This window comes from Callorhinus ursinus, unplaced genomic scaffold (assembly GCF_003265705.2).
Source record: "Callorhinus ursinus isolate GAN/ISIS: 27379988/994484 unplaced genomic scaffold, GSC_fseal_2.0 scaffold79, whole genome shotgun sequence".
In the NCBI taxonomy this organism is placed as follows: domain Eukaryota; kingdom Metazoa; phylum Chordata; class Mammalia; order Carnivora; family Otariidae; genus Callorhinus; species Callorhinus ursinus.
Window position 1 is genome coordinate 4,557,766 of NW_027397141.1, and position 24,038 is coordinate 4,581,803.

A 24,038-nucleotide genomic window follows, 5' to 3' on the forward strand; every position below is an offset into this window, starting at 1 on the left:
GGTGGATGGTGGTGGTCTGAGGGTGGAGGAGGGTGGATGGTGGTGGTGTGATGGTGGAGGAGGGTGGATGGTGGTGGTCTGATGGTGGAGGAGGGTGGATGGTGGTGGTCTGAGGGTGGAGGAGGGTGGATGGTGGTGGTCTGATGGTGGAGGAGGGTGGATGGTGGTGGTCTGATGGTGGAGGAGGGTGAATGGTGGTGGTCTGATAGTGGAGGAGGGTGGATGGTGGTGGTCTGATGGTGGAGGAGGGTGGATGGTGGTGGTCTGAGGGTGGAGGAGGGTGGATGGTGGTGGTCTGAGGGTGGAGGAGGGTGGATGGTGGTGGTCTGAGGGTGGAGGAGGGTGGATGGTGGTGGTCTGATGGTGGAGGAGCGTGGATGGCTGGTTGTGCATGATGGGTGGAGGGTGGTACATGGTGATGATGGGTTTCTGCTCATGGCAAGAGATAGTATCTCATCCTAGGATGAGTAACTCATTCTTCACCACCTCATCCCCATCTCCCCCCACCTCACCCTCCACCAGGACCACACGTACCATTTTCCAGCGCTGTGTATGTCCCAGCACCCATCACCCACCTGGTGGTGCAAACCCATAACCAGGAGTCATCCTGGACTTCTCCCTCCCCAACAGCCTCACACTCAACAGATGACTGCCTCCAAGTGAAGTCTACAACGCATAGTCTAAAGTGAGGGGAAGACTTGCGACCGTAGCTGCAGGTATGAGCGCTGGGCTAACACCGAGCAGCCATCTGGCTTGTCTGTACCAGTTCCCTCAGCTGAAGATGCACCTGCAGCACAGGGCTGTGAAGGTTAAAGGAGTCATATTCGTACAGCACCCATAAGAAGTCCCTGCACCTGTTAAATGCATTCAATACATGTTTCCTTCTAACTCTAAGAATCACCTGAGGAACTCCACACAACTATGGAGTTCCAGGTTCAGCCCCTGAGGATGTGGGTCCACCAGCATGGATGGGGGCTAGGTACCCGGGGTGTAACACACTCCTCAGCAGCAGAGGAGAGCGGCCGAGCAGGAGCTCATCGCTGCAGGACTAGTCCCATGTCAGAAAACGGAGACATGTTTAAAAGCCTTCTGGTGTTGGGAGCGTGTTATAGGAGCCCCATGCAGGTGGCGGTCTGCGTGGGTGCACAGTGGGGCCCACACACAAGGATCCTCTTGATTCAAGTAGGCTCTGCTGTTCCACACCTCTCCTCCCTCTCCAGGAGGGCTCCACTGAAATGCCAGGGCATCTGAAAGCACCCCAATACTTCTGAGAGGCCCCAATGCCTCTGAGAGCACCCCAATACCATCCCGATCCCCATGGAGAGCTGTCAAACTCAGGTCAGGTGCAGTCTGGGGATTTGGGGACACACTTGGTGGTCACTATACCCTCACTTTGAAGGACAGCTCTGAAGCCATTTTCCCATGTGAGCTCATGGTGTGAAGCTCCTCTACACGTTGACAGGGTTGGGGGGGGCCCTCAGGCAGCTCATCCCTGCCATAGGGGACTCGGGGGGCCGGTCCAGGGCACGGGGGATAAGGGAGGCCCGTCCAGGGCACTGGGGACGCCACCACCAGGCCAGCCAGGTACCCACTGCCACCTCCCAGGGCTGCTCAGCACAAGCCAAAAAAGCCCGGCCAAGAATGCTGGCAGGCACGCTGGCTCAGAGCAGAGAGCCCGGGGGAGATGCCGCACACCTAAGAGAACGGGGCCCCGCCCAACAGAGGCAGAGAAAATGGAGAAAACACCCATTTCAGTACCTACCTATGATGGAGTCCCTCCGGAAAACATCTCTATCAAAGATGTAAAAGGACAGGTGCCGAAAGCTCCGAGGGATCTCGCAGTAGAAGTCTTCTCCGTAGAAGGGGCTGGGAAGCAAGCACAAGGGCTCTGTCAGGTGAGTCGGGCAGTGCGGGCACGCGCACGGAATCACGCTCTCACACGGATCACCGACACGCCACATCGTGTTTCATGCGTGAGATGTGGAACTGGGGTTCGCTCATGGGGCTACCAGCACGGTCCCCGCTGTCAGCCCCAAGGCCCGTCACCCCGAGGGAGTGGCCCACAGTGAGAATGACGTCTGCTGTGTGTGTCCGGGCTGGACCCAAGCTCCAGGACCACGGGGACACTTGGAATGTGCAGGGCAGTGGTTGGCAAGCCTCACTTCACACGTGTCAGTCAAACCCAGCGTGCCGGCTTCAGACCATGCTCTCTTTCCCCAGAAGTCGGGGTGAAATCACACCTGTCACTGGGGAGAGGATCCCTGCCCACTGACTGACCCTCCACACGGACCCTGCACATGAGTCCCTGCGCACAGAGACCCAGCTTGAACTGCAAACCTAGTCGAGGTCATGAAACAGCCCCCCAACTGCTCAGCTGGGCTGAGATGAGTCCACACACGTGGTCTGCAGCTAGCGGACCTGCGCTGGAAACGGCAGGGCACCCGACAGTCTTCACCGGGTACAAGATGGTCAGCAGCTCACTGCAGCACACACACCTACAGCCGAGGTCCAAAGTAGGAAACGCGATCAGTCAGGAAAGCGAACGGGGTGTGTTGTGTCGCTTAGAAGAGGAGGAACGTACACTCCTGCTCAAGCTGGAATAACAGTGCAGAAGGTGGACAGTGTGGGACCCGCAGCGGAACCTCACTGCGAGGGACCCGGATGCGTCCCCAGAACAGAGGGAGGAGGGCGGGGTGGCTCCCAGCTCCAGTCCATATTTTATCCATTCTGAGATGACCCCCCCACCACGTCTGAGCATCTCTGAAATCAGAATGCACGCCACAGTGTCAGGACAGTCCATACTTTAATTAGCTCTGTTCTTTCTCAGTGGCCAGAAGATGACGGTGCCTCTCCATCTGACCAATGCCACAGCTCCCTAGAATAGTGTTTTTGGTGGCATGACGGGGGTCACCCCATGGGTCTGCTTCCCACCACTGCCCCATCAGCAAATAGTAAACTCTCCTTAGACACAGGCACGTGATGTGTCAGTCAAATAGCCCAGCTGCTGAAGCACACACATTTCATCTCTGTAGCTCAGGATCAGCTCAGCACGGCCCAGTGAGAGCCCTGGGAAGATGGAGCAAATGCACCGCTCCCAGGGCAAGAAAGAGACGCCCCCCACCCCCCGCCCCATGAGGAAACCAGATGCAGGGCAGGTGCTGAGCTCCATGCCAGCACACCAGGCTGGAGATGCACCAGCCCCTGGGAGCAAGGGTGTGGGCAGGTATCTGCCCGTTCTACAGGCTGCCTGAGTCCCACCCCAGGCTCATGTGGCCAGGCAGGGAGAGGGAGCCAGGTTCGGGGCTGGGTGCAGCCCAGACCAGGCAGTGGCTGAGGAGGATGGTCAGGCCTTTGAAATATGGAAAAGGTCTCCCCCTCAAGCAGCAATGTATCCACGGTATGTAGCCAGTGCAGGCCGACCTGCAGACAGGCGGGGCACAGAGGTGCTGGGATCATCCTGTCTCCTCCAGCCAGCAGCTGAGAGCCAGCCCAGGCGGGTGGGGACAGGGAAGACGTGAACTGCCACAGAGGAGCCACGTTGGTGGGACCTGCCTGAGCCCTTCTCCGCAGACACGGCACTGCAGTGGCCTGGAGTGTGCAGAGTGGACCTGCCGGGTGGGAAGATGAGGACCTGAGGTGGAAGCTGGTGGTCCCAGCAGGGCCAAGGGTTTTGGGGTGCCAGAGGGAATAATCCAGAAGCACCGAGGCAGGCAGGGGCCTGGGGTCTTGAAGGACCAGGCCACGGGGAGACAGACAACCACCAAGAAAGCAAGAGCCAAGGGGAAGGCATTCTAGCCACCCAAGAGATCTGCCTCACAGCAAAGCAGAGTGTGCTCAACTCGGGAGCTGCCCTTAGGGATACCCGAGAGGCTGAGCATGTTTTACGCACTCACTGAACAAGACCAGAGCGGGGGGACCCTGCTGTTCTGAAGGTCAGAGGGTGGAGAGCGCGCCATGCCACCAAGCCGTCACACACACATCACAACTGCCTCCCAGGCTTCACACGAAGTCAGACACCTGCACATTTCTATTTGCCCCGTGGCAGGTATCTCTAGGGAAAGCCACCTGTGAATCCAGACTGTGCTCTCGTCTCTCACCAACAGTCCCCACCCACCGCCTGGGACCCCCTGTCCTGGTACACGTGACTCTGGTTGTCTACTCTCCACATGGGACCAACCCTAATTCACTCAGGCTGCAAATCAGAACTACCTGGACAGGTTTTTCGAAAACACGGCTCCCCGGGCCCCACCCCAGAGAACCCTCTCTGGGGTGATGGGCCACGAAGCAGAGCCCTTTAATTCCACAGCCGCACGACTAACACAAGCCTCGAGGTCATCACAGTCTCTAGATTAATCGCGTGTTATACATGGGCAGCGCACGGATTCCCATCCCATACCCTCGGGCATGCCACTGGGGGCAAGGTTTCACCTCTGAGGCCACAGGAACACAAATGTGGCGTCTGTGCCCAGAGGAGAGAGCCAGACTGAGGGAGCCACACTCCATGTGACTCGCAGCACCAGGACACCCAGCCTTGGCGGCAAGCATGTGCCCTAAGGGGCTGGCGGAGTCCCGGACAGAGCGTGGGCCTGACTTCGAGGGCTGCGTCTGCAGGCACCAGCTCCGCACTGCCTATAGCTCGTCCTTCCCAGACTCAGCAGGGTACCCCACAGTACGCTGATTCACAGACTCACGCGTATGTTCTTAGAATTTCCCTGCGCTTCTTTACTCCTTTATGATCTCAATTTTTGCTTTAAAAAAGGAACGTTCACGGATAAGAATGTCTCCTATAACTTTTAACTAGAAATAATAATACCAAGTGTGAGATGTAGAGAAGTCGGAGCCCGCTGAGGCAGCCGCTTTGGAAACAACCCAAATGTCTATCGGCAGAGGAACAGATGAACAAAAGCGTGGTCTGTCCACACAGGGGAACGTCACTGGCCACGGAGACAGCAGTGAAGCTCGGACACCTGCTACCCACGGATGAACCCTGAAATCATGATGCTCAGGGAGAGAAGCCACAAAAGGCCGAATACTGTGTGACTCCATGTTCACGAAATGCCCCAGAGACAAATCTATAGAGACAGAAAGTGGGCCGGTGCCGCAAGAAACAGGGGTAGAGAAAGGACACGAAAATATTCCAAAACTGATGGCTACAACGCCAAATACACTGAAAGCCACAGAATTATACATGTTAAATAAGTTAATTATGCGGTATGTGAATTATATCTCAATAAAGCTATTATTTATTTATTTATTTATTTTTAAATGTTTTATTTATTTATTCATAAGAGTCAGAGAGAGAGAGAGGCAGAGGCAGAGAGAGAAGCAGGCTCCCCGCCTAGCAGGAAGCCCGATGCGGGACTCGATCCCAGGACCCTGGGATTGTGACCCGAGCCGAAGGCAGATGCTTAACCATCTGAGCCACCCAGGCGCCCCAATAAAGCTATTTTTTAAAAACCAAAATTTGGGGGCACCTGGGTGGCTCAGTTGGTTAAGCGACTGCCTTCGGCTCAGGTCATGATCCTGGAGTCCCGGGATCGAGTCCCGCGTCGGGCTCCCTGCTCAGCGGGGAGTCTGCTTCTCCCTCTGACCCTCTTCCCTCTCGTGCTCTCTATCTCTCATTCTCTCTCTCTCAAATAAATAAATAAAATCTTTAAAAAATAATAATAAAAAAATAAAAAATAAATAAAAACCAAAATTTTAAAAAATACATAAAGATGTCAGAACGTGAAAACCAGAATTAACATTATAGGGTATATCCTCCCAGATTTTTTCTCTGAAGATCGATGAATATGGAACAGGAATAGATATGGATGGAGACACATATTTTCACAATAAAAGTAGGATTACACTATATACCCCAATATACAGTTCACTTTTTCCTTTAATATCATGCCATGGACCACCTTCCAAATATGTACATAAAATGTTTGCTGCCAAACAGCCCTGAGGTCTGAATGAGCACACCTGCTGACTCACCCGTCCCAACCCTGATGGGCGCCCGCAGCAGAGCGGCCTGGTACATGGCCGCCCACCTGTCCCTGTGGAGTTCCCATGGGCCTGTGCTTGGCGGAAGGGTGCTTGATGGTGGGAGGCTCTGGTGCACAACCCCGTGCGACCCTCCAGAGAGTGAGGACAGATTCAGCCCACACGCCCACCAGCACAGTCTTACCAACATTTACAAACTTGGCTCATCTGATGGCAAAACGAACCTCCTGCTTTTGCTGGCAACGTTTAAATCATCGGTGCAGCTCAGCGTCAACCAAACGTGTGTGAGCACTTTTGTTGAAATGCCTCTGGCCCGTGTTGTATTCATGCCCACCTTCTCGTGTTCAGAACAGTAATCCACTGAGAGCTTTCAGGTTTGTGTTACAGATTAGAAGATAAATAACTGATACACAGCATATGAGAAACACCTTTTCAACTGGAAACACCACCAAGTTGTTAATATTCTCTGTCATGAATGGGCAAGGTCCTGCCTTCTGCAAAATGCGCCCCAGCAGAGTAGCAGGGCTCCTGCACTCAGGAGCTGAGGCTGCCCGGGCAACGTGACATCTGTCGGGGCATGAGGGTGGACATGAGGTGTAAGTGGAGCAGGCACCCCACCCCTGAGTGTCCCCCACCCCAGGACACACCAACACAGTCATTCGGACAAACCCCACCCCCATCCTGGCTCAACAGGAGTCTGCACTTGTGTCTCTGCAGGCTGCAGAGTCCGAAGCATGTTCCCAAAGAGAAGGGAAACCGAAGTGTTCTCCCATCCCCGCCCTTCTCCATGTGCCGGGCAAGACAATGTCTTCTTTCTGGTGGACTCAAAGGGGGCCCCAGCCCCCAGCCCCCCCTTCCTTCCCATTAGCAGCATAACCTGGGGTACCTCTCCACACAGACCCCGCTTTGTCCCCAGCCAAGGTCAGCCGCAGTCAGATGCATGACTCATGCCCCACAGTCGGCCCCACTTGCAGCCTTAGGGCTCCAGAACCCTCTTTCCAAATAAAGAAAAAAGCAGCCCAAAGGACTTGGCTTGCCTTAAATACTGCTATCTGACAGAAGGAAATTAATGCATGCAGCGGCATCCGCCCCTAAGGCTGGCCAGAGTGACAGGCTCTTTCCCTCAGTAATTACTGGGAGAAGCTCAAATGGAGTTTCACAAAATCAAACACCCTCTTGCTGAAAATGGAGCTGATCTGTAAGTAGCGCCGACAAGGGGAAACCGCCCGCCTTCCTCCTACTCCTCCCAGAGCCCAGATGTGCAGCCCAGAGGCTCAGACAGGGCCTCATCTGGGACGGGCGGACAAACCGCGGACTTCTCCATGAGTCATTTCCCAGCATCTGCGCGAGGCTGGCAGCTAGCCCCGCGGCCACGATGTTTGCTCGCGAGAAAACAGCTGTGCACCTGGTTTTCTCTGGTTTCAGGCTATTTCGCAAACACCCGAGTCCATTTCCCAACATCTGGGCAGAGGAGCGAGGAGCGGGGCTGCCTGAGCTGCTCCAGATTTGGGATATAGATGGAACGGCTGCACACGCCCAAGAATGAGGAACCCCATTCCGAGTGTCTCTGTGAGAGGACCATTCTCACGACGGTCGACATGCCACACAGAAGGCCACGCTGGGGCAGAGCGTCCAGGCTCCCAGAGGGAACTCCGCCCACCCCACAGCCCAACATGGACTGGAAGCCAGGCAGGCAGGGTGAGTTCTCCAAAAAGAGCACCAGACTCCAGATCTCCAAAGAGATCAGAGTTCAGCTAATAAAATGTGCCTGTTACGTCATTAACTAAAAGCTGGGTTAAAATCCCATTAAACCAGATGCTGTGCAAAGGTCCACAGGAGAAGAATAATGAGAAACACCACGGAAGTCGAGTGCTGGCACCGCCCACAGGGACCGCAGAGACGGAAGCGCCGCGTCTCCATCTGCAGCAGGCACGGGTACCAGGAAGGCCTGTGATGCACGGTTCCAGAAAGGAGCCTCAGAGGCAGGAGGAAAACCTTTTGGTTTCTTCTCACTTCCTTCAGACCCCCTTTAAATCCCTGCACGGCATGGCTCCCCAGCACCCACGAGCCTTCGCCGTAGAGCCTTTTCCCTTCCAACGAGATGCTGCATCTTCCTGGGAGGAGGGATGCTCAGCCCCTGTGCTGAACCCCAACCCCGACTCATGTCCCTCCAGGGAGGGGCAGCTCCCGGACAGAAAGCCGCTCCGATCCCCAAAGGATGCGTGTCGTGCCGTGTGGCATTCTGCACACTTGCAGCAGGGACAGAAGGCATGTAGGTAAGCCTCTGCCAGGAAGGAGAGAGTCTGAGGTCAGATCACAGTATGTGTTCCAATGCTGGGCAGAAGGGTCACTGGGCCAATCACTGCTTGCACTCGAGGGGCTCTGTGCTGGGATGCGGGCAGTGAAGCACCCAAGGGTCCATGGTGGCTGCTGATCACAGAGACATGGAGGACATTTGAGGGTGGTGGCCTGGCAGGCAGGGCCAAAGGAGCCTGAGGTCAGCATGGGGCAGGCACAGGACGAAAGGCAGTCAGAGCTGCTCACACTCCTCCCCCCAAGCACCAGGACCCACACTGGGGATTCCTCCTGGAGCACTGCAGGACCATGGAGAGACGGCTCCCTGCCTGGAGCACTGCAGGGCCGTGGAGAGATGGGTCCCCGCCTGGAGCACCCCAGGACAGTGGGGGGATGGATCCCCACCTGGGGCACCCCAGAACGGTGGGGTGGGGGATGGATCCCCAGCTGGGACACCCCAAAACGGTGGGGGGATGGATCCCTACCTGGGGCACCCCAGAATGGTGGGGTGGGGGGGGATGGATCCCTACCTGGGGCACCCCAAAACGGTGGGGGGATGGATCCCCGCCTGGGACACCCCAGAATGGTGTGGTGGGGGATGGATCCCTGCCTGGAGCACCCCAAGACTGTGGGGCATAAATTCACCTACTCCAGCTGGCAAGGACTGTCTGGGTGTAAAGCCTGCATTTATGTCCAAAAGACTTTTTTTTAAACTTAAACTGGAGAAATTCAAGATAAAAGTAAATGTTAGGAGAAACTGTTCTGTGTACAGCCTCATAAATCAAAATCGGTGTTTGCTCATTGGCAACGTGGTTTTTATTAAAAACCTCCAAGAAAATGGAGTCTGTCTTCCCAAACCATAGACCCCAGACAGATTCTCCCCCTCAAAACTGTGGCGCTACGGGGTCCTCCTTGCTGGAGTCACACCCAGCACACCGCAGAGCTGGTACATTCTTCAGTATGAGCAGAAAGAAAGGTGCTGTCATGTCAGGGACCCACAGCCTCCTTTAATTCCAGGTTGGAAGTGCGCACCCATCCCGCCTGAGAACAACCCTTCCTTTGGGAACATTCTCAGCAGGAATGACAGGATGTGAGGGCTGTAATTATGCCGTGTCGGTAAACACGGTGATGAGCTAGCTCGTCCTCACTGTGCTCCAGAAAGCGGTTATTTTACCGTCTAACTTCTAATCTTATGTAAAAAAGCAAAAACAAAAACATCCCCCATAATCCCACTAACCCCGCAAAATAACCACACTGACATTTATGTCCACATATTCCAGACCATTTTGGAACAATCCCAACTTCTGGAACAAAACAGAACCTTACTGCGAACACAGCTTTGTGACCTGCCGTTAACACTCCAGACATAAAGGCCCTTTGAGCCGCGTGAGCACCATTCCCACTGGCTTGCAAGGAGCTGCGAGGAGCCGCCAGAGCTCTGCCTCTGCAGGAAGACAAGAGGGGCCCGCAGGCCAGCACCAGGTGGCCACTCTCCCCCTCCCCACGAAACCAGGTGAGAGCAGGTAGACCGTGGGCGGGGGACCCGGAGCGGCCGTGGGGAGAGGCTCAGCACGGCCCCCCCTCAGAGTGGCCACTGGGGAAGGTGAAGGTCAGATCAGGAAGTTTGGGACAGCTCCTCTGCCGGCCAGGAGCTGTTCATACATCTTGGGGGGATTTTGTGGGAAAAGGTAGGCAATGTCTTCCTCCCAATAATCACATACGTTGACAAAAGGAAACGAAAACACTAGTAGTTCGTGGAATAGTCTTGCAAATGAGCGGGCCAACCCAGCACGGAGGAGGTCTTGGTTTTAACTTCTCGTGTGCATGTAACATGGATATGCTCCTTCTACTGGACAAAATGGTGATTTCCTCCATGATGGAACCTTCCCCATCCCTGTTTTGGAAGCAGGAGGTAGACAGATGCGTCATGCCGTCCAGGATGGGTAGCTGCCCGTGAGCCCGACCTTGCCAGCCCAACATCCTAGAGCCTTGAGCTTAAGCAAACAGACAATGAGCTGCCATTTAAGTGGTAACACGATTATAGCCAAATAGCTCACAAGGTCCACCAGTATGAATACAGGTTTTGCCTCAATACTAAATGGCCAAATGCACCCATATTTTTTAAGCTCCTGGAATTATTTTGTGTTTGTGTCTTTCTTTGTTGTCAGGTTTAACTTTCTGTTAACAGCACCCTCTCCTTGCCTGGTATATTAGAGAAGCACTCAATAAATATTCATTGAAGCGCACCTGGGTGGCTCAGTCGGTTAAGCATCTGACTCTTGGTTTCAGCTCAGGTCATGATTTTGGGGTCCTGGGATCGCATCAGGCTCCAAGCTCAGCAGGGAATCTGCTCCAGATTCTCTCCTTCTGCCCCTCCCTCACTCAAGCACACGTGCACTCGCTCTCTCTCTCTCAAATGAATAAATAAATCTTTAAAAAATAAATAAATATTCATTGAACGAATAAATAAATAAACAAAAATAGTCAAGCTCATTAAAACTGTCAGGAGAGCAGGAATTCTCCAAGTCTGGACCATTACCTCAGTGCACTGACTATAGAGTTAACTGGCTCCTTGTGACAGCATTTTGGGGGCTCCCACCTGATTCTGGCTGTTTCTCAGATGGCTGATTTTCTGACAGGACAGCATTACTACATCATTATCTTTGTTTAGCTCTGAGCCTCCCTTTCCTGCTCCAGAAGCACATTTTCTAGTACCACCAATGCCAGGAACCGCGATTTCCATTTCTAAACTTGTCTAAAATGTTTTGAAGACTGTGGCCCCCATTCTCAACCTTGCCTAAAACAGAGGTTCCCAAATAGACTCTCTTCCCAGAGATCTTGGCTCAGCAGGTCTGGGGAGGGCTCAGCTTCCCCAAGACCACAGTTACTTTCCAGGTTTATGACCTCCGGCCTCAACATTAACTGTGCAAACACAGAGGGTTTATCTGGTGTCAGGATAATGAAAGTAACCCAAAACGCTACAGTAACATTATCATCCCTGGCATCACCTTCATCACCAGTCCCAAAGCCAGACTTGACTCCTGACAAATGTTTCAGGCTTCAGAGACTCTCGAGCATGCCCGGCACACACACAACTATGGCCACTCAGCCTCAGGGGCGCCCCCCAGTACTAGGGGCACCAGTGCAGACAGACAATGAAAGGTGTCTCCACATCTCGGGAGCAGGAAATCCCTAACAGGTTTGTAAAAACAAAGTTCAGTCAGTGGTCAGAAGGCACTCTGTTCCCTCTGAGAAGGAGCAATATGCAAGGATATAATTCTTCTGCTAAAAATGTTCTCAAACTAAAAATAGCTGTTTGCATGATCCACACAACCATAATTCTAACCCTGAAGGTGGAGTCACGGGCTTCGTGGGGCTCCTTCTCCACTCCATTGAACACTTGATGATAAACGTACTTGCTCAGGACCCCACTACTGGCTTGTTGGCTTCACGTGGGCTGCAAACCACAATCCCCACCCCCTGCTAACACGCCATTTCTGGGCCCTCTCTCCCCACCTGCTATGTAAACTGCTGTCAGGGTGTCCTCACCTCCTGTCCCTGGGGTGTGGTCCAGGGGCAGCATCCCAGGGAGACTGTCAGAAATGCAAATTACAGCCCACCCTACATGTCCTGGGCAGACATCTGTGTCTGGACAAGCCCTCCAGCGGTGAGTGGCCCTTAGCAGCTGACCGTGAGAGGGGCTGATGTGCTCATCATGTAGCAAATTCCTCGATCTGAGGACCTGTTAGGTGCTGCTCCTTCTGACTGGACCTTTACTAACGCTATCAGTGAGCACTCTGCAGGCCCCCTTTCCTCAGTGAGTATTACCTCCATGCCCATCTCCGATATGACTCTCTAGGAAAATTTAGAGGAAGGTGGTAAAAAAAAAAATAAGCCTCCCAAATACTCACCTCTCAAAATGCCTGTCTGGTGCTGTGTTTGGTACATACCTTCAGCTCATCTCTGACCAGAAGGTGCCCACACGCGCCCCAGGAGCAACAGCTCCCCCACGCACCTGCAGGCTGCTCAGCCCTGGGCAGCCCGAGCATTTGGGAAGAACATCATCTGCCAGCAAGACGTCAGTGACAACCGTCCTGGACACGGGAGCCCGTGTGAATGTTCAGCACCCGGCTCACGCCAAGCAGCGCGGACAGTGGCAAACAGCACCCGTGTCCAGGGTATATCTGCTACACAGAGGAAAACGATCAAGTACCGCAACAGCCGACATTACCAGAGCGACTTCTCCACAATCTGGGTCCTGAAAACCTCCTCCCGGTCCAGGTTCACGGTGCAGTAGCAATCTCGCATCTTGTTTGGCCCCGGGTGTGTGGGAAGATTTTTGGCTTCACCTAAAAATCAGATGTAAATATACCATCAACTTAGCATAGAATTATTTCGTTCCCTTGTTAATCACAAGCACATTTCCAAATAATCAATTTATTTCGTAGCAATGCACCTGCTTTCTCTTTTGTACACTCATTAGCTCTTTATGTCTTTCTTGCTACCACAAGTCAAAATATCAAAGAGAATAGCATGTGTGATGTTAGAATGCAAGGTAACATACACATAACCTCCAAAAAAAATTGATAAAAGCAGGAATCCATTAGCCTACGAATTAGGATTTTACTCACATTAGCCCCCTTAATTTTTTTAATGTGTAAATTATGTAAAATACATATAACTTAAAATGTATCATCTTAACCACCTTTGAGTATAGAGCTCAGTAGTCTTAAGTATATTTACACTGTTGTGCAACCAATCTCTGTAACTTTTTCATCTTGCAAAACTGAAACTGCAGCCACTAAACACGTCCCCATTCCCCTCCCCCAGCACCTACCCTTCCACTTTGTGTCTGAATCCGACTACTCTAGGTAATTCACGAAGTGGGATCATTCAGTATTTGCCCTTCTGTGACTGCCTTATTTCACTCAGCACAATGCCCTCAAGGTTCATGCGTGTTGTAGCAAGTGTCAGGATTTCCTTCCTTGTTAAGGCTAATTGATATTTCATTGTATGGACGGACCACATTTTGCTTAGCCATTCATTCCCTGGGTCGCTTTTTTATTCTGAATTTGATTTGACATTATTAGGTCAAAGTTGGGGCAATAATTAAGGAGGACTCTTTTTTATTGACAAAACTCTGGACTGCAGCTGTTTATTTTTTTAAAGATTTTATTTATTTGAGCTAGAGAGAGAGAATGAGCACACAAGCGGGGGCGGGGGGAGAAGAAGCAGGCTCCCCGCTGAGCAGGGAGCCTGCTCGATCCCAGGACCCTGGGATCATGACCTGAGCCGGGGGCAGACAGACAATGACTGAGCCATCTGGGCACCCCCCTCCCCCCGCTGTTTAAATACAGAGCAATTAGCCAGTTAGAAGAAAGTCCCGAGGGGAGACCTGCTGGAGGTCAAGTGTCCCCCTCCCACGGCCCCTCCTCCACAGGGAAGGAGAAACCTTCAGGCGGCAGCAGAAAACGCCACAACTCCCCGACTCCTCGTGGGACCCTGGGTCTGCCTAGAGATCATCATCAACACCGCAATCTAGCGTCCTCACAACTAGCATGAACAGCAAGTCGACAGCCCCACTCACGGGCAGCTTGGGACACGGACGCCCAGGTGACGTCTCCTCTGAGGAAGAAAAGCCTCAGACATACTCTTCCCTCCCAGAGGCCTTCCCTGTCTCCGGGTCTTCCGGGGTGCCCGCAGGCAGCCGGCCCAGCACTGGGAAGACAGGGCAGTTCCGAGAGCCCGGACGGTGCCAACAACCCTCCAGACACAGCCAGTAACACCTGTAGCACCACAAGGCACCAAACTGCCTCTTTCTTGTCAAAACTGAAAAAGCAACAGAAACCAACCTGAACCAGAGCACGAGCTCCTCAGAACTGAGCACCAAAGCTGCCCAGGGCACACACCCTCCTCTGCACAACTCCCAACAAAAACAGCCGTTCTAACTCAGTTGGAGGAAACCAGCTCATTTAAAAGATGCCAGTTTGCAAATCGGCCTGCCAGAGCCTCCAAGAGGGCAGAGACGAACTCATTTGTTTGAAGCTTTCCTGACCTTCCATTTAACGTCGTTACGGAGCCCCCACGCAACGGGGGTCTGTATTCACCTTATTTCTGACCAGCGTGTCCCTTCAGGATTTCTAAGAGCACCAGTTGTAATCAGCGCACGTGGTCCCTTCCTGCACAGACAGAACATGAGACCTGATTCTCCAGGCCTCAGTTTCCCCCACTGTAAGAGAACGGGAACACACGAGCTCTCCAAGGCTCCTCCAGCTCCAAGAAGTTTTAATTTAAAAAATTCCAGGGGTTTTTCTTTTGGGAATCATCAATGGCTCTTAGAGGGTAAAGAAAGAGAAACAGCAATGTTTTCTCATAGACCCACAATATTATAATGCTCCAAACACACCATGTCTACATGAGTCGAGCACGTGACAACATGGCCAATGTGGTAAGAGGCACGTGAATCTGAGCCAAGCTTCAAGTCAGCTGTAAGACTTCCGGCAGACAGGAAGGGTCAATGCACAAGCATGCAGGGTGTGTGAGTGTGTGGCCATATTCCGCAGGCGCCAGAGGGTACGAGGTCTGCGGGCGTCTCCAGAGACGGGGCAAGAGGAGCAGACACAGGGCTCCTTCCGCCGAGCTGACCCGACGAGGCAGTCCCCTCACACACGCCAGGCCCAAAACAGGCACTTTCTGTCTTCCGGTTCTCGTTTGGGAGCTGTTGCTTTCACAGCATTCACAAATCTTTAACCTTCAAACCAGCCTGACATTGCGGACTTCCCAGCTGATACCTTTATGTTGGGAATCAGGGCTTACCATGCTTCCCTTTGGAATTTTTTTTTTTTTTTTTTACAGTAAATGAGATATTTAGTTCCAAGTTCCTGTGTTTCTTAAAAGGAGAAAAGAAACTTGTTTGGAAGTCTCATGGGAGATGATCGTTGGTAGAAAATACAGAACTGGGATTTTGTTCCTGTTTATTCTCCAAAGAACCTCAGAACACAAGCAATAGTCGCTGACATTCCTCAAGGTGGGCCCTGGGAGAAGAGAAGGGAAAGATGAGCCTGAACGGGAGACACCTGACCTGGCGAAACGCCGGTATGTAAACACACACTGAGCCACATTCCCCCACGCCCTGCTGGCCCCAGGCGGGGGCCGTGATGACAGCGCCACAGAGAGCAATGGGCTGACCGGAGCTGACGCCAACAAGCCACTCGGACCAGGAGGTCTGGGAGCAGCGGGCGGCACCCCCAGCCACGTCCTCTGCCCAGGGTCCTTACTGTTGGGCGCCGATCTGGACTAAACAGGCTGGGAATGAGGAGTTTCCCCGAATCTCTGCTTGCTTGGAGCCCCGCCACAGACTGGGGTGGGCCTCTCAGCTCTCGGGTGTTCCACCCTGACCATATTCAGAAGATATTACCACTCCTTCCACGCTGACTACTTATCCCAAAGGCTAGAGGTCATTTCCCGGCCCGGCTGCGTATTACAGTGTCTTTCTGTCCCTGAGGAAAAACATGTCCCTCTTCCCAGCACGTGGAGACATTTACATAGGAAAGTAAGTATACAGCAGGTGCTGAATTATGTGTTGAGTGAACGGATGAATAAGCGGCCACCAGGTAACAGAAAAGTAATCCTTGGTTTCATTCTAAGAAACAAATGAGAATCATTTTCATGCCTCTTTCTCCTACTGACCATGTCTAGAACATATACTATGTGCCAACCAGATCTGATGAAGACAACAGATCTGGAACCTGGTTCTACCTCCAAACACCTAATCTACTAACAGAAGTAAAAGGCAGCCCTTAAAAAACGGTAAACAAAAGACACTGAATGAACAAACTGGTTCTTACACCCAGGAACCAAGCCCTGGGTAAGGAAGACAGAGGTTGTGACCTGAAAGCGTCATTGCTCCCGAACCACCCACCGGTAATGATTCTTGTACCAGAAAAGCTGAACCCTCATCCCCTGGGCCTTCCGCTCAACCAGAAAAAGAGAAGACCCACGTGTGGACGCCCATGCCCCGTTGCCACTGGGCGGAGGGGGGGGGGCGTCCAGCCTGATAAAGAAGCCTCCGCCCAGTCCGGACGGCCTCAAGGGTGCCAAGGAACAAGGCCGTCCACACCTGAAAAGAGTTGTTGGAGGCCATGGACCCCAACGCCCTAGGAGTGACGCTGGTGACCATGTTCAGCCGCGTCACCTCCAAGGGGTCTGATCTTGTTTGCTGCCCTCCAGCACCCAGCACAGAGGCTGGTATGCCCTCAAGATCCCCAGGAAGAGAAGGGTGGAGGAAGGAGGGAAGGAGCATCAGAGAGAAGCATATAGACTGACGGCTCTACTGACTAAGAACCTTCCTTCCAGCTGTTGAGCCTCGGGGTTCCTCCTCCACATCTCAGATCCACCACAGCCACACGGCGCTAGTGGACCCTCCCCAGCCCAGTGGCCTCCACTTGTGGAAGGGGGGCATTTTGGGAGAATTTAGGCAGGTCACTCTGGTTCAGAATACTTAAATGGGCCCAGATTCTGGTAGCCAGCATAGCTCATTATAACAACATAAGAGTCTATTTCCCCAAAAAGATCAATTTCTTGACTAAAATATTCTATTTCCCTGAATATATATTTTTGAATATATTTTCGAATACCTTGATATTAAATAAAACAAAACTCCATAAAAACAGACAAAACTGGATTTCTAAATCAAGTTATGAGCAGCCTCCCCTACTGCACACTGATTTAGTCTGAAAACTCCATGCTGATCTGCCTGGACCCCACAGCATCGGACACCTGCATCCTCTGCCTCCGGGGATCATGATCCAGGAAGAACTACTTAACACACATTTCAGATTTCCTCCAAGAGGTATTAGGGGCAGGTAAAAGACAAGCATAAAATAAGGCTGTTCACAGGGTGCCTGGGTGGCGCAGTTGGTTGAGCGTCCGACTCTTGGTTTCGGCTCAGGTCATGATCTCAGGGTCATGGGATCGAGCCCCAGGTCAGGCTCCGTGCTCAGCAGGAAGTCTGCTTGAGGATTCTCTCTCCCTCTGCTTCTTGTGCGTACCACCCCCCCCATAAGAAAATCCTTAAGAAAATGAGGCTGTTCACATGGAAATTAGGAGTTCAAAATATAATGAAAAGAAGGAAAATTCTACCTATCCCGCCCCAACATGTGTGACTCAGTGATCAGTTGAGCTCCGAGTTCCCTGGGAGCTAAGGCACGAATGGAAATATGGCAGAAGGCACACTTCTCAGAATTTACTTGGAAAGGAAGCGCACCAATCCCCCAGGGGAAACACTGTTCTAGAGCAACCCTCTGCTAGCCTCACACAGGAGGCAGGAAATGATGGGCTGGGCAGGCATCTGTGTTCGTTCTCTGAGGTGCAAAAACATGCTTCACGTGGCAACTTCTCATCCTGTCCATCACGAGGAGCAGGGCACAAATTACAAACGCCATGAAGAGTCTCAGCAGAGAGGTGGTGTGAACAAGGAGGCTCTGCCTTCTGTGCCCCATCCGTGCTTACCGTGGACTCAGACCAGCATTTCCACTCCTAACACCGACTCACAGCTGGGGCTCTCAGATACCCGGATGGCCCACGTCCACGGAAGGAGCCTGGTAAGACCCCCCGAGGATGACAGCAGAGCCAGCCCCCAGTCCTCACTGGGACGCTGCCGAGATCCTCAGCCAGGCCTCCACCCTCAGACCCACAGCCTCCAGCCACACGGCCTGCTCTCTTGTCTCCTCCCTCCTCCCTGTGGAACCTGAGACATGACTGGGTCTCTTTCCTTTCTTTGCCTCCAGCATCTGAAACAGCATACTAGTCTGGCAAATAATAAGCATCCTGTAAATGTTTGCTCAAATTAATAGACCAGTGCATATAAGAATAAAATGACCAGCTGGGTAGGGATTTAGGAGTGCTGATTATGCACTTCAGCTTTCAAAGACCCTGCCAAATACCCAAAGAGAGACAGTCATGGGTTCCTCTACTCTCCTGCCCCTGAGATGTGAGACCAGTGTCCCCCCTTGGGGTCTGGGCTGTCCAAAAGTGACTGGGCAAGGACAGAGCCTTGCGGATTCCATCTGGTCCCTGGGATAAGCACTGCACCATGAGCCAAGAAGTCAGAGCCCTGAGGCCACTGTTGGAAGGACAGCACAAATGTGGGCGGGGGCTGCCCGAGCACAGACGACCTCCCAATACTTTTATGGACCCACAACACATGAGGCACACATTGGGGAGCTGCAGTCCAACCCATCCACTAGCAGACTGCGACAGTCCCATCTAGGCCTCACGGTACAGAAGCTTCATCCAGCCAATTCCAGCCCAGCCCGTGGGCCCCAAATCCCTGGCCCCAAAGCTGTGAGACACAAGTTGTTGTTTCTAAGCCTTAAGGCTGTGAGGAAAACTATACCAGGACACACACAACGTTCTCCGGTTCAGGAGCTCCTACAGGACTACCCAGGACACACACACAGTGTCCTCAGGTTCAGGAGCTCCTACAGGACTACCCAGGGCACACACATGTCCTCAGGTTCAGGAGCTCATACATTAGTAGGTAAAGAGTCTTTCCTCTTCCTTTCCATCCAGGCACACTGGTGATAATCTGAATCATGGGATTAGTCCAGTGACAGAATGTCTGACACCATGCAGCCATCACACTATCAAATCTGTCACAGCCCTGATGGCCAGGGAGCTGTGTGCTGTGGGCACCATGGGGCAGCTACAGGAGATACTCTGCTGCACCCACCAAGTAAGTTTTGATTCTGATTCCACACTCATGTATCCCAGACTGGAGAAGAGTAAAAGAAATGTGATAGACAAGCACACAGGGCAGGCCAGATAAAGGAACAGCCCGGTCTGCAGGGACCTTTGAAGGCTGGGCCAGCCAGAGCCACCGGTGGTTGTGACCAATCCCTTCCTGAGCGGTCACTCTAGCAGTAAAGGAGAGCAGAGCGTGTCCACCGTGATGAACTGTGCTGGCTGGTTTTACAACCTCAGGATCCAACTATTATTTTTAACGTTTCTTAACAGACCAATAGGCTCGAACAAAAACAGTTAATGCCCCTGAGTGAGCATGCAGGGGTCCACCGGCTTGCTGCCAGAGCCACATCAGAGAAGGGCCGTACTCTCACCGGGTCTACACCCACGATCCTGAGCAGGGGCACCCCTGCTGGTCCTACAGTTACCTTCCATTTACCCACTAGAGAAAGGTGCCCCTGCCCTGACCTTTATGTTCATTTGTCAGGAAGCTGAAATGTTCTGAGCCTTTGAGTGGAAGACACTTTCCCATCATCAGCCAACACTCTCATGAAAATACACAGATCTACAGCCCCTCAAGTGCTGTGACCTCAGGCTGTGGCCCCACCGAACATCCTCTGCTGGGTGCTACCCTCAGGTCTCAGCCCAGGGCCCTCAGTCAAAGAAGGCAATGAGACAGTTCTAAATTTTGAGTTAGTGGATGCCATTTAAAAATAAAGAGGTTTCACATTTCTTTCAAATCCTTTTGAAAACTGAAGATCCAGCCATGCTGGCTACTTCCCCTTGTTGAAAGGGTTGTGGGTCTGGTGGGTGTGGCCCCTCTCAGGGGACACCTGCCTGGCCTTGTGCATTCGGGACCCTCCAGCCACACGCATGGATCTACCCTCCCCACCCCTCAAGTGGTCTGCCAGGGCCCCGCTCTTCGGGACACCAGTCTGTCATCAAGGTGCACCTGCCGTGGAGTTCTCCACCCCCCACAACACACGCAGCATCTGGGGCCCCTCGAATAACAGGAATCTGTGGCTGGAAGACCGCCTGTGGCAGGTAAATAATGAAACTATAGGGTTTGTGCTTCCCCCACACCTTCCAGCACAGCTCTGCTCCCCAGTCTTTTGCTCCCCTATGCTTTGTTTCTACTGGTTGCTTCAGGAATCTCTAACAGGTTACAGTAGAGGCACAAGGGTGAGGAGGTGGCTGAGGAGGGTGAAGAATGTAACAGGAACACAGAGGGCAGGAATACGCGGAGGTGTTTTTAATGCAGGACACTAAAGTGAGGTACTGTGGAAACTTCTGGAAGAGAGAGGGCCCCTGGACACTGGTGAAGACCAGGATCCGAACTGTCCCCAAGCTGGGCCTGAGCCCTCCTAGAACATTATCCCTGTGCATCTGCACAGTAGACAGGAGGTACCAATAAGCAGGGGCCACACAAAAGAGAGCACACGGTCTTCAGGATGCCCTCAGGGCCACAGGAAACCTCAGCCTGGGGATGGTTTTCACCTGGCACTCCCACCACCAGAGGTGTTATCATGTGACCCAAATAAGAAACAGGAAGAAGGCAGATCACCTGGGAGAACACCTAAAAGAACACCCGAGAGAACACCCACGCGATCACCTGAGAGAACACCTGGGAGAACACCCGAGAGAACACCCGGGGGATCACCTGAGAGAACACCCGGGGGATCACCTGAGAGAACACCTGGGAGAACACCCGAGAGAACACCCACGGGATCACCTGAGAGAACACCTGGGAGAACACCCGGGAGAACACCCGGGAGAACACCCACGGGATCACCTGAGAGAACACCCACGGGATCACCCGAGAGAACACCCCGGGGGATCAGCCGAGAGAACACCCCGGGGGATCACCCGAGAGAACACCCGGGGGATCAGCCGAGAGAACACCTGAGAGAACACCCACGGGATCACCTGAGAGAACACCTGAGAGAACACCCACGGGATCACCCGAGAGAACACCCCGGGGGATCACCCGAGAGAACACCCGGGGGATCAGCCGAGAGAACACCCAGGAGAACACCTGAGAGAACACCAGGGGATCACCTGAGAGAACACCTGGGTGAACACCTGGCGAATGTCTGGCAGTGGACACCAGGGCCACAGGGCCACAGGGCCATGCCCAAAGCCTGCTGTTTCCTCTCATCAAGGTGTTTATACACTTACTTGCTTGCACGTGTACATGTCTGTGTATGTGTGTGTATACATGTGTTTTGATTTCTGCTTTTTCTTTTAGCAGCTTTATTGCGATAGGATCAGCATACCATAAAATTCACCTGTTTAAAGTGTATAATTCAATGTTTTTTGGTACATTCACTAGGTTGTGCAACTATCCCCGCAATCAGTGTTAGAACATTTTCATGCCCCTGAAATAAACATGGACCTATTAACTGTCACATCCCTTCTGCCTCCCCCCGGCCCTGGCAACCACCAACCTACTTTCCATCAGTTTTGGCTCTTCTGGACATTCATATAAATATAAACATATCACATGTGATCTTCTGAGTCTGACTTCTTTCATTCAGCGTAACGTTCAAGGCTCGTCCACACTGCAGCGTTGTTCCTACTCACGGCTGAGTAATATACCCCTGTATGGATGCTGCATGATCTGTTCATCCATTCTTCAGCTGACAGACTTTTGGGCTATGTGCATAGTGCTGTGTGGTATTTGTGTACTCGCTTCTGTGCAGACATGAGCACGCCCAGGAGTGGAGGTGCTGGGGGACGTGGTAACTCTGGGTTTAACTGTCTGAGGAGCCTCCAAACCATTTCCCGTGCCGCCCGTGACACTTTACATTCCCAGTGGCAGTGGATGAGTTTCCACTGACATATGACTGCCTGTCTTTTCAATTATATATTTGCTTGGAATCAAAGAAATGCCTGTCTACCATTTTCTTGTTTTATGATGGCAACATGGGAGGGGAAGAGGGTGATTGTGGCAACAGGTTTATGAAAACAGTAAATATTTTGGGCGCAGATTTTTGCCACTTCCCACACAGTGGCAGGGGTGCACCACTTTGGTTTCCATGTCCATTTCTGGCCAGGAGAGCGAACTCCCCCAGCCCTTCACCCACCCCAGCATGAGTGATTCTGGGTTGGTGCTGCCTGTGTCCAAGCACTGGCTCTGAAGACATGGGAGAGCCCGGCCTGACAGGCAGGCGTGTGATGGCATGGACACTTCCGCTGTCCGCTGGAACCACACAAACCAAGTCCATCTGCGTGCTTCCGGCCTGCCGCACCGGCCCCGGGGAAAAACCAGTTCCTTTCCTGGGGACAGCGTGAGGTTCCAGAGGCTGGGCTACTGCGGCTCGCAGCCTCAGCGGCAGTGGAGAGAGGTGGAAACATTCTGTGTGTATAGGTTTCCGTTAAAATATTTTGTTTATATAGACGCTGTTTTGCTGTTATTGCTCAGAAGTACCCCTAACGCAGCTATGGGAATCCGAGATTGAACATGACAGTCTTCCTATAGCCACAGACCCATCCCCAGAAACAGTCACTTTCACTAATTTCTGTTTCTTACTTCCTGAGCAAGCATCATCAGTTTAAATAAGAGTATCACTGATGTTTCTCAGCTGATCAATTTAAAATCAGCTGCTGACTCCCTGCTATGAAAGATGATTTTTTTACAATCATTTTACAACGTCAAGTATTCAACATTCCACCCTGTTCTGCACCTACCAATGTCTTACCTACTGTCTCTGTAAGTCGATCCTAAATATGCTGACTCCACAAGACGTCATTTACATCATGATCGCCCGGACTCCGCGGGCCCCCTCTGGCCGCCCTTCCCCTGTCCCCTTCCCGTTTGGCCTGAGCGCCTCCTCCAGGCGCAACTCTGGGCTGTGAGGAGGATGCATCTCTGCCTGTCCAAGGGTCCTCATCTCTTGACAAAATACAAATTCAGCGTTCGGGTCAGCCTGCCCTGTTTAAGGCACTGTTCCATTTCTAAGAGCTCTTTAAATACACTGAATGGCCGAAATTTCCATTCCAACGTGCAACCTCTTCCATGGGCAGCAATGCCTTGATACATAAAATAAGACCCTGACTTGGCCAAAGTCAGCCCCTCCCAGCCCACGCTGGAAAGAGAGTCTTCTGGAAAATCTAGGTTTATTTTTCGGAAGCAACCAACATAGGATTTCTGCCTTCAGCTTTGGTACTGTCTCTGCTCCCCTTTTCTTCCCCACACCCTTCTAGGAAAGAGTCCTGGCTTAAGCTTCAGAAAGAAAATTTCTTAGATATTAACAAAAAATTAGAAAAACCATCTTCTTCCTTCTAAAATCAGAGCCCGCCATTCAGACCTCCAGTGCAAAACACAAAGTTCTGAAAGACTTAAACGAAGGTGCTCCTTTGTTCACTCATGTCTGGCCTGAAGGGGAATGGCCTGGGTCTACCTGGACACAGGTGGAAATCCCAGGTCCGTGGCCAAAGCGGGACTTCATGTTATTCTGGGGTAAAGAGACTCTGAGAGACCTTTCTGATGAAAGCCTGACCTTTTCCTATGTAACTTCTGATCTTTTCAGTTGGCTAAATACACCCCAGGCTGCTTCCCAATCACTTTGCCTTTTGTGGTCAGGGCGGTCTTTGACTCTGACGGTCTCCCCAAGAGTGAAGGCAATTAGGGCAGCCTAGCACGGGGCTGACTTCACACACAGGTAACATCCATGTTAGTGCGTGTAATGGTAACAGCTGTGTCAAGACTGTGAGATGCATGTGTGGCACACCTGTTTCTGCTCCTTTGTAAGGGGGGCAGCATTTACTGAAACCCCAGCAGGGCTAACCTCCATGTGCAGAAGGCAGAGGGGCTGCTCCCCCAACAAACCCATAAAATCCCCTCCTCCCCCCCTTGCCCAGCAGCCAGATGGGAAGGACAGAGAGAAAACAGACGGTGGCAGCAGAAGGCAGCTGATGATGAGGGGCCGGCCACCAGGACAGTGCCACGCCCCAGGTAGGGGTGGGAGGCGGGGGGCGCTCTGGGCTGGAAGAGCCACCAGGACAGTGCC

The 24,038-nt window shown here is 52.5% G+C and overlaps 1 protein-coding gene across 1 annotated transcript in view; it reads right to left on the reverse strand.

Moving 5' to 3' along the window:
* RASA3 (RAS p21 protein activator 3) overlaps positions 1-24,038 on the reverse strand; it is a 111,870-nt gene that overhangs the window by 52,508 nt on the left and 35,324 nt on the right. Inside the window, exons 2-3 of the mRNA XM_025874546.1 lie at positions 12,515-12,632; positions 1,763-1,866 (exon numbers count right to left, since the gene is read on the reverse strand). Coding sequence (XP_025730331.1) covers positions 1,763-1,866; positions 12,515-12,632 — 222 coding nt within the window. The remainder of the gene's footprint in view (positions 1-1,762; positions 1,867-12,514; positions 12,633-24,038) is intronic.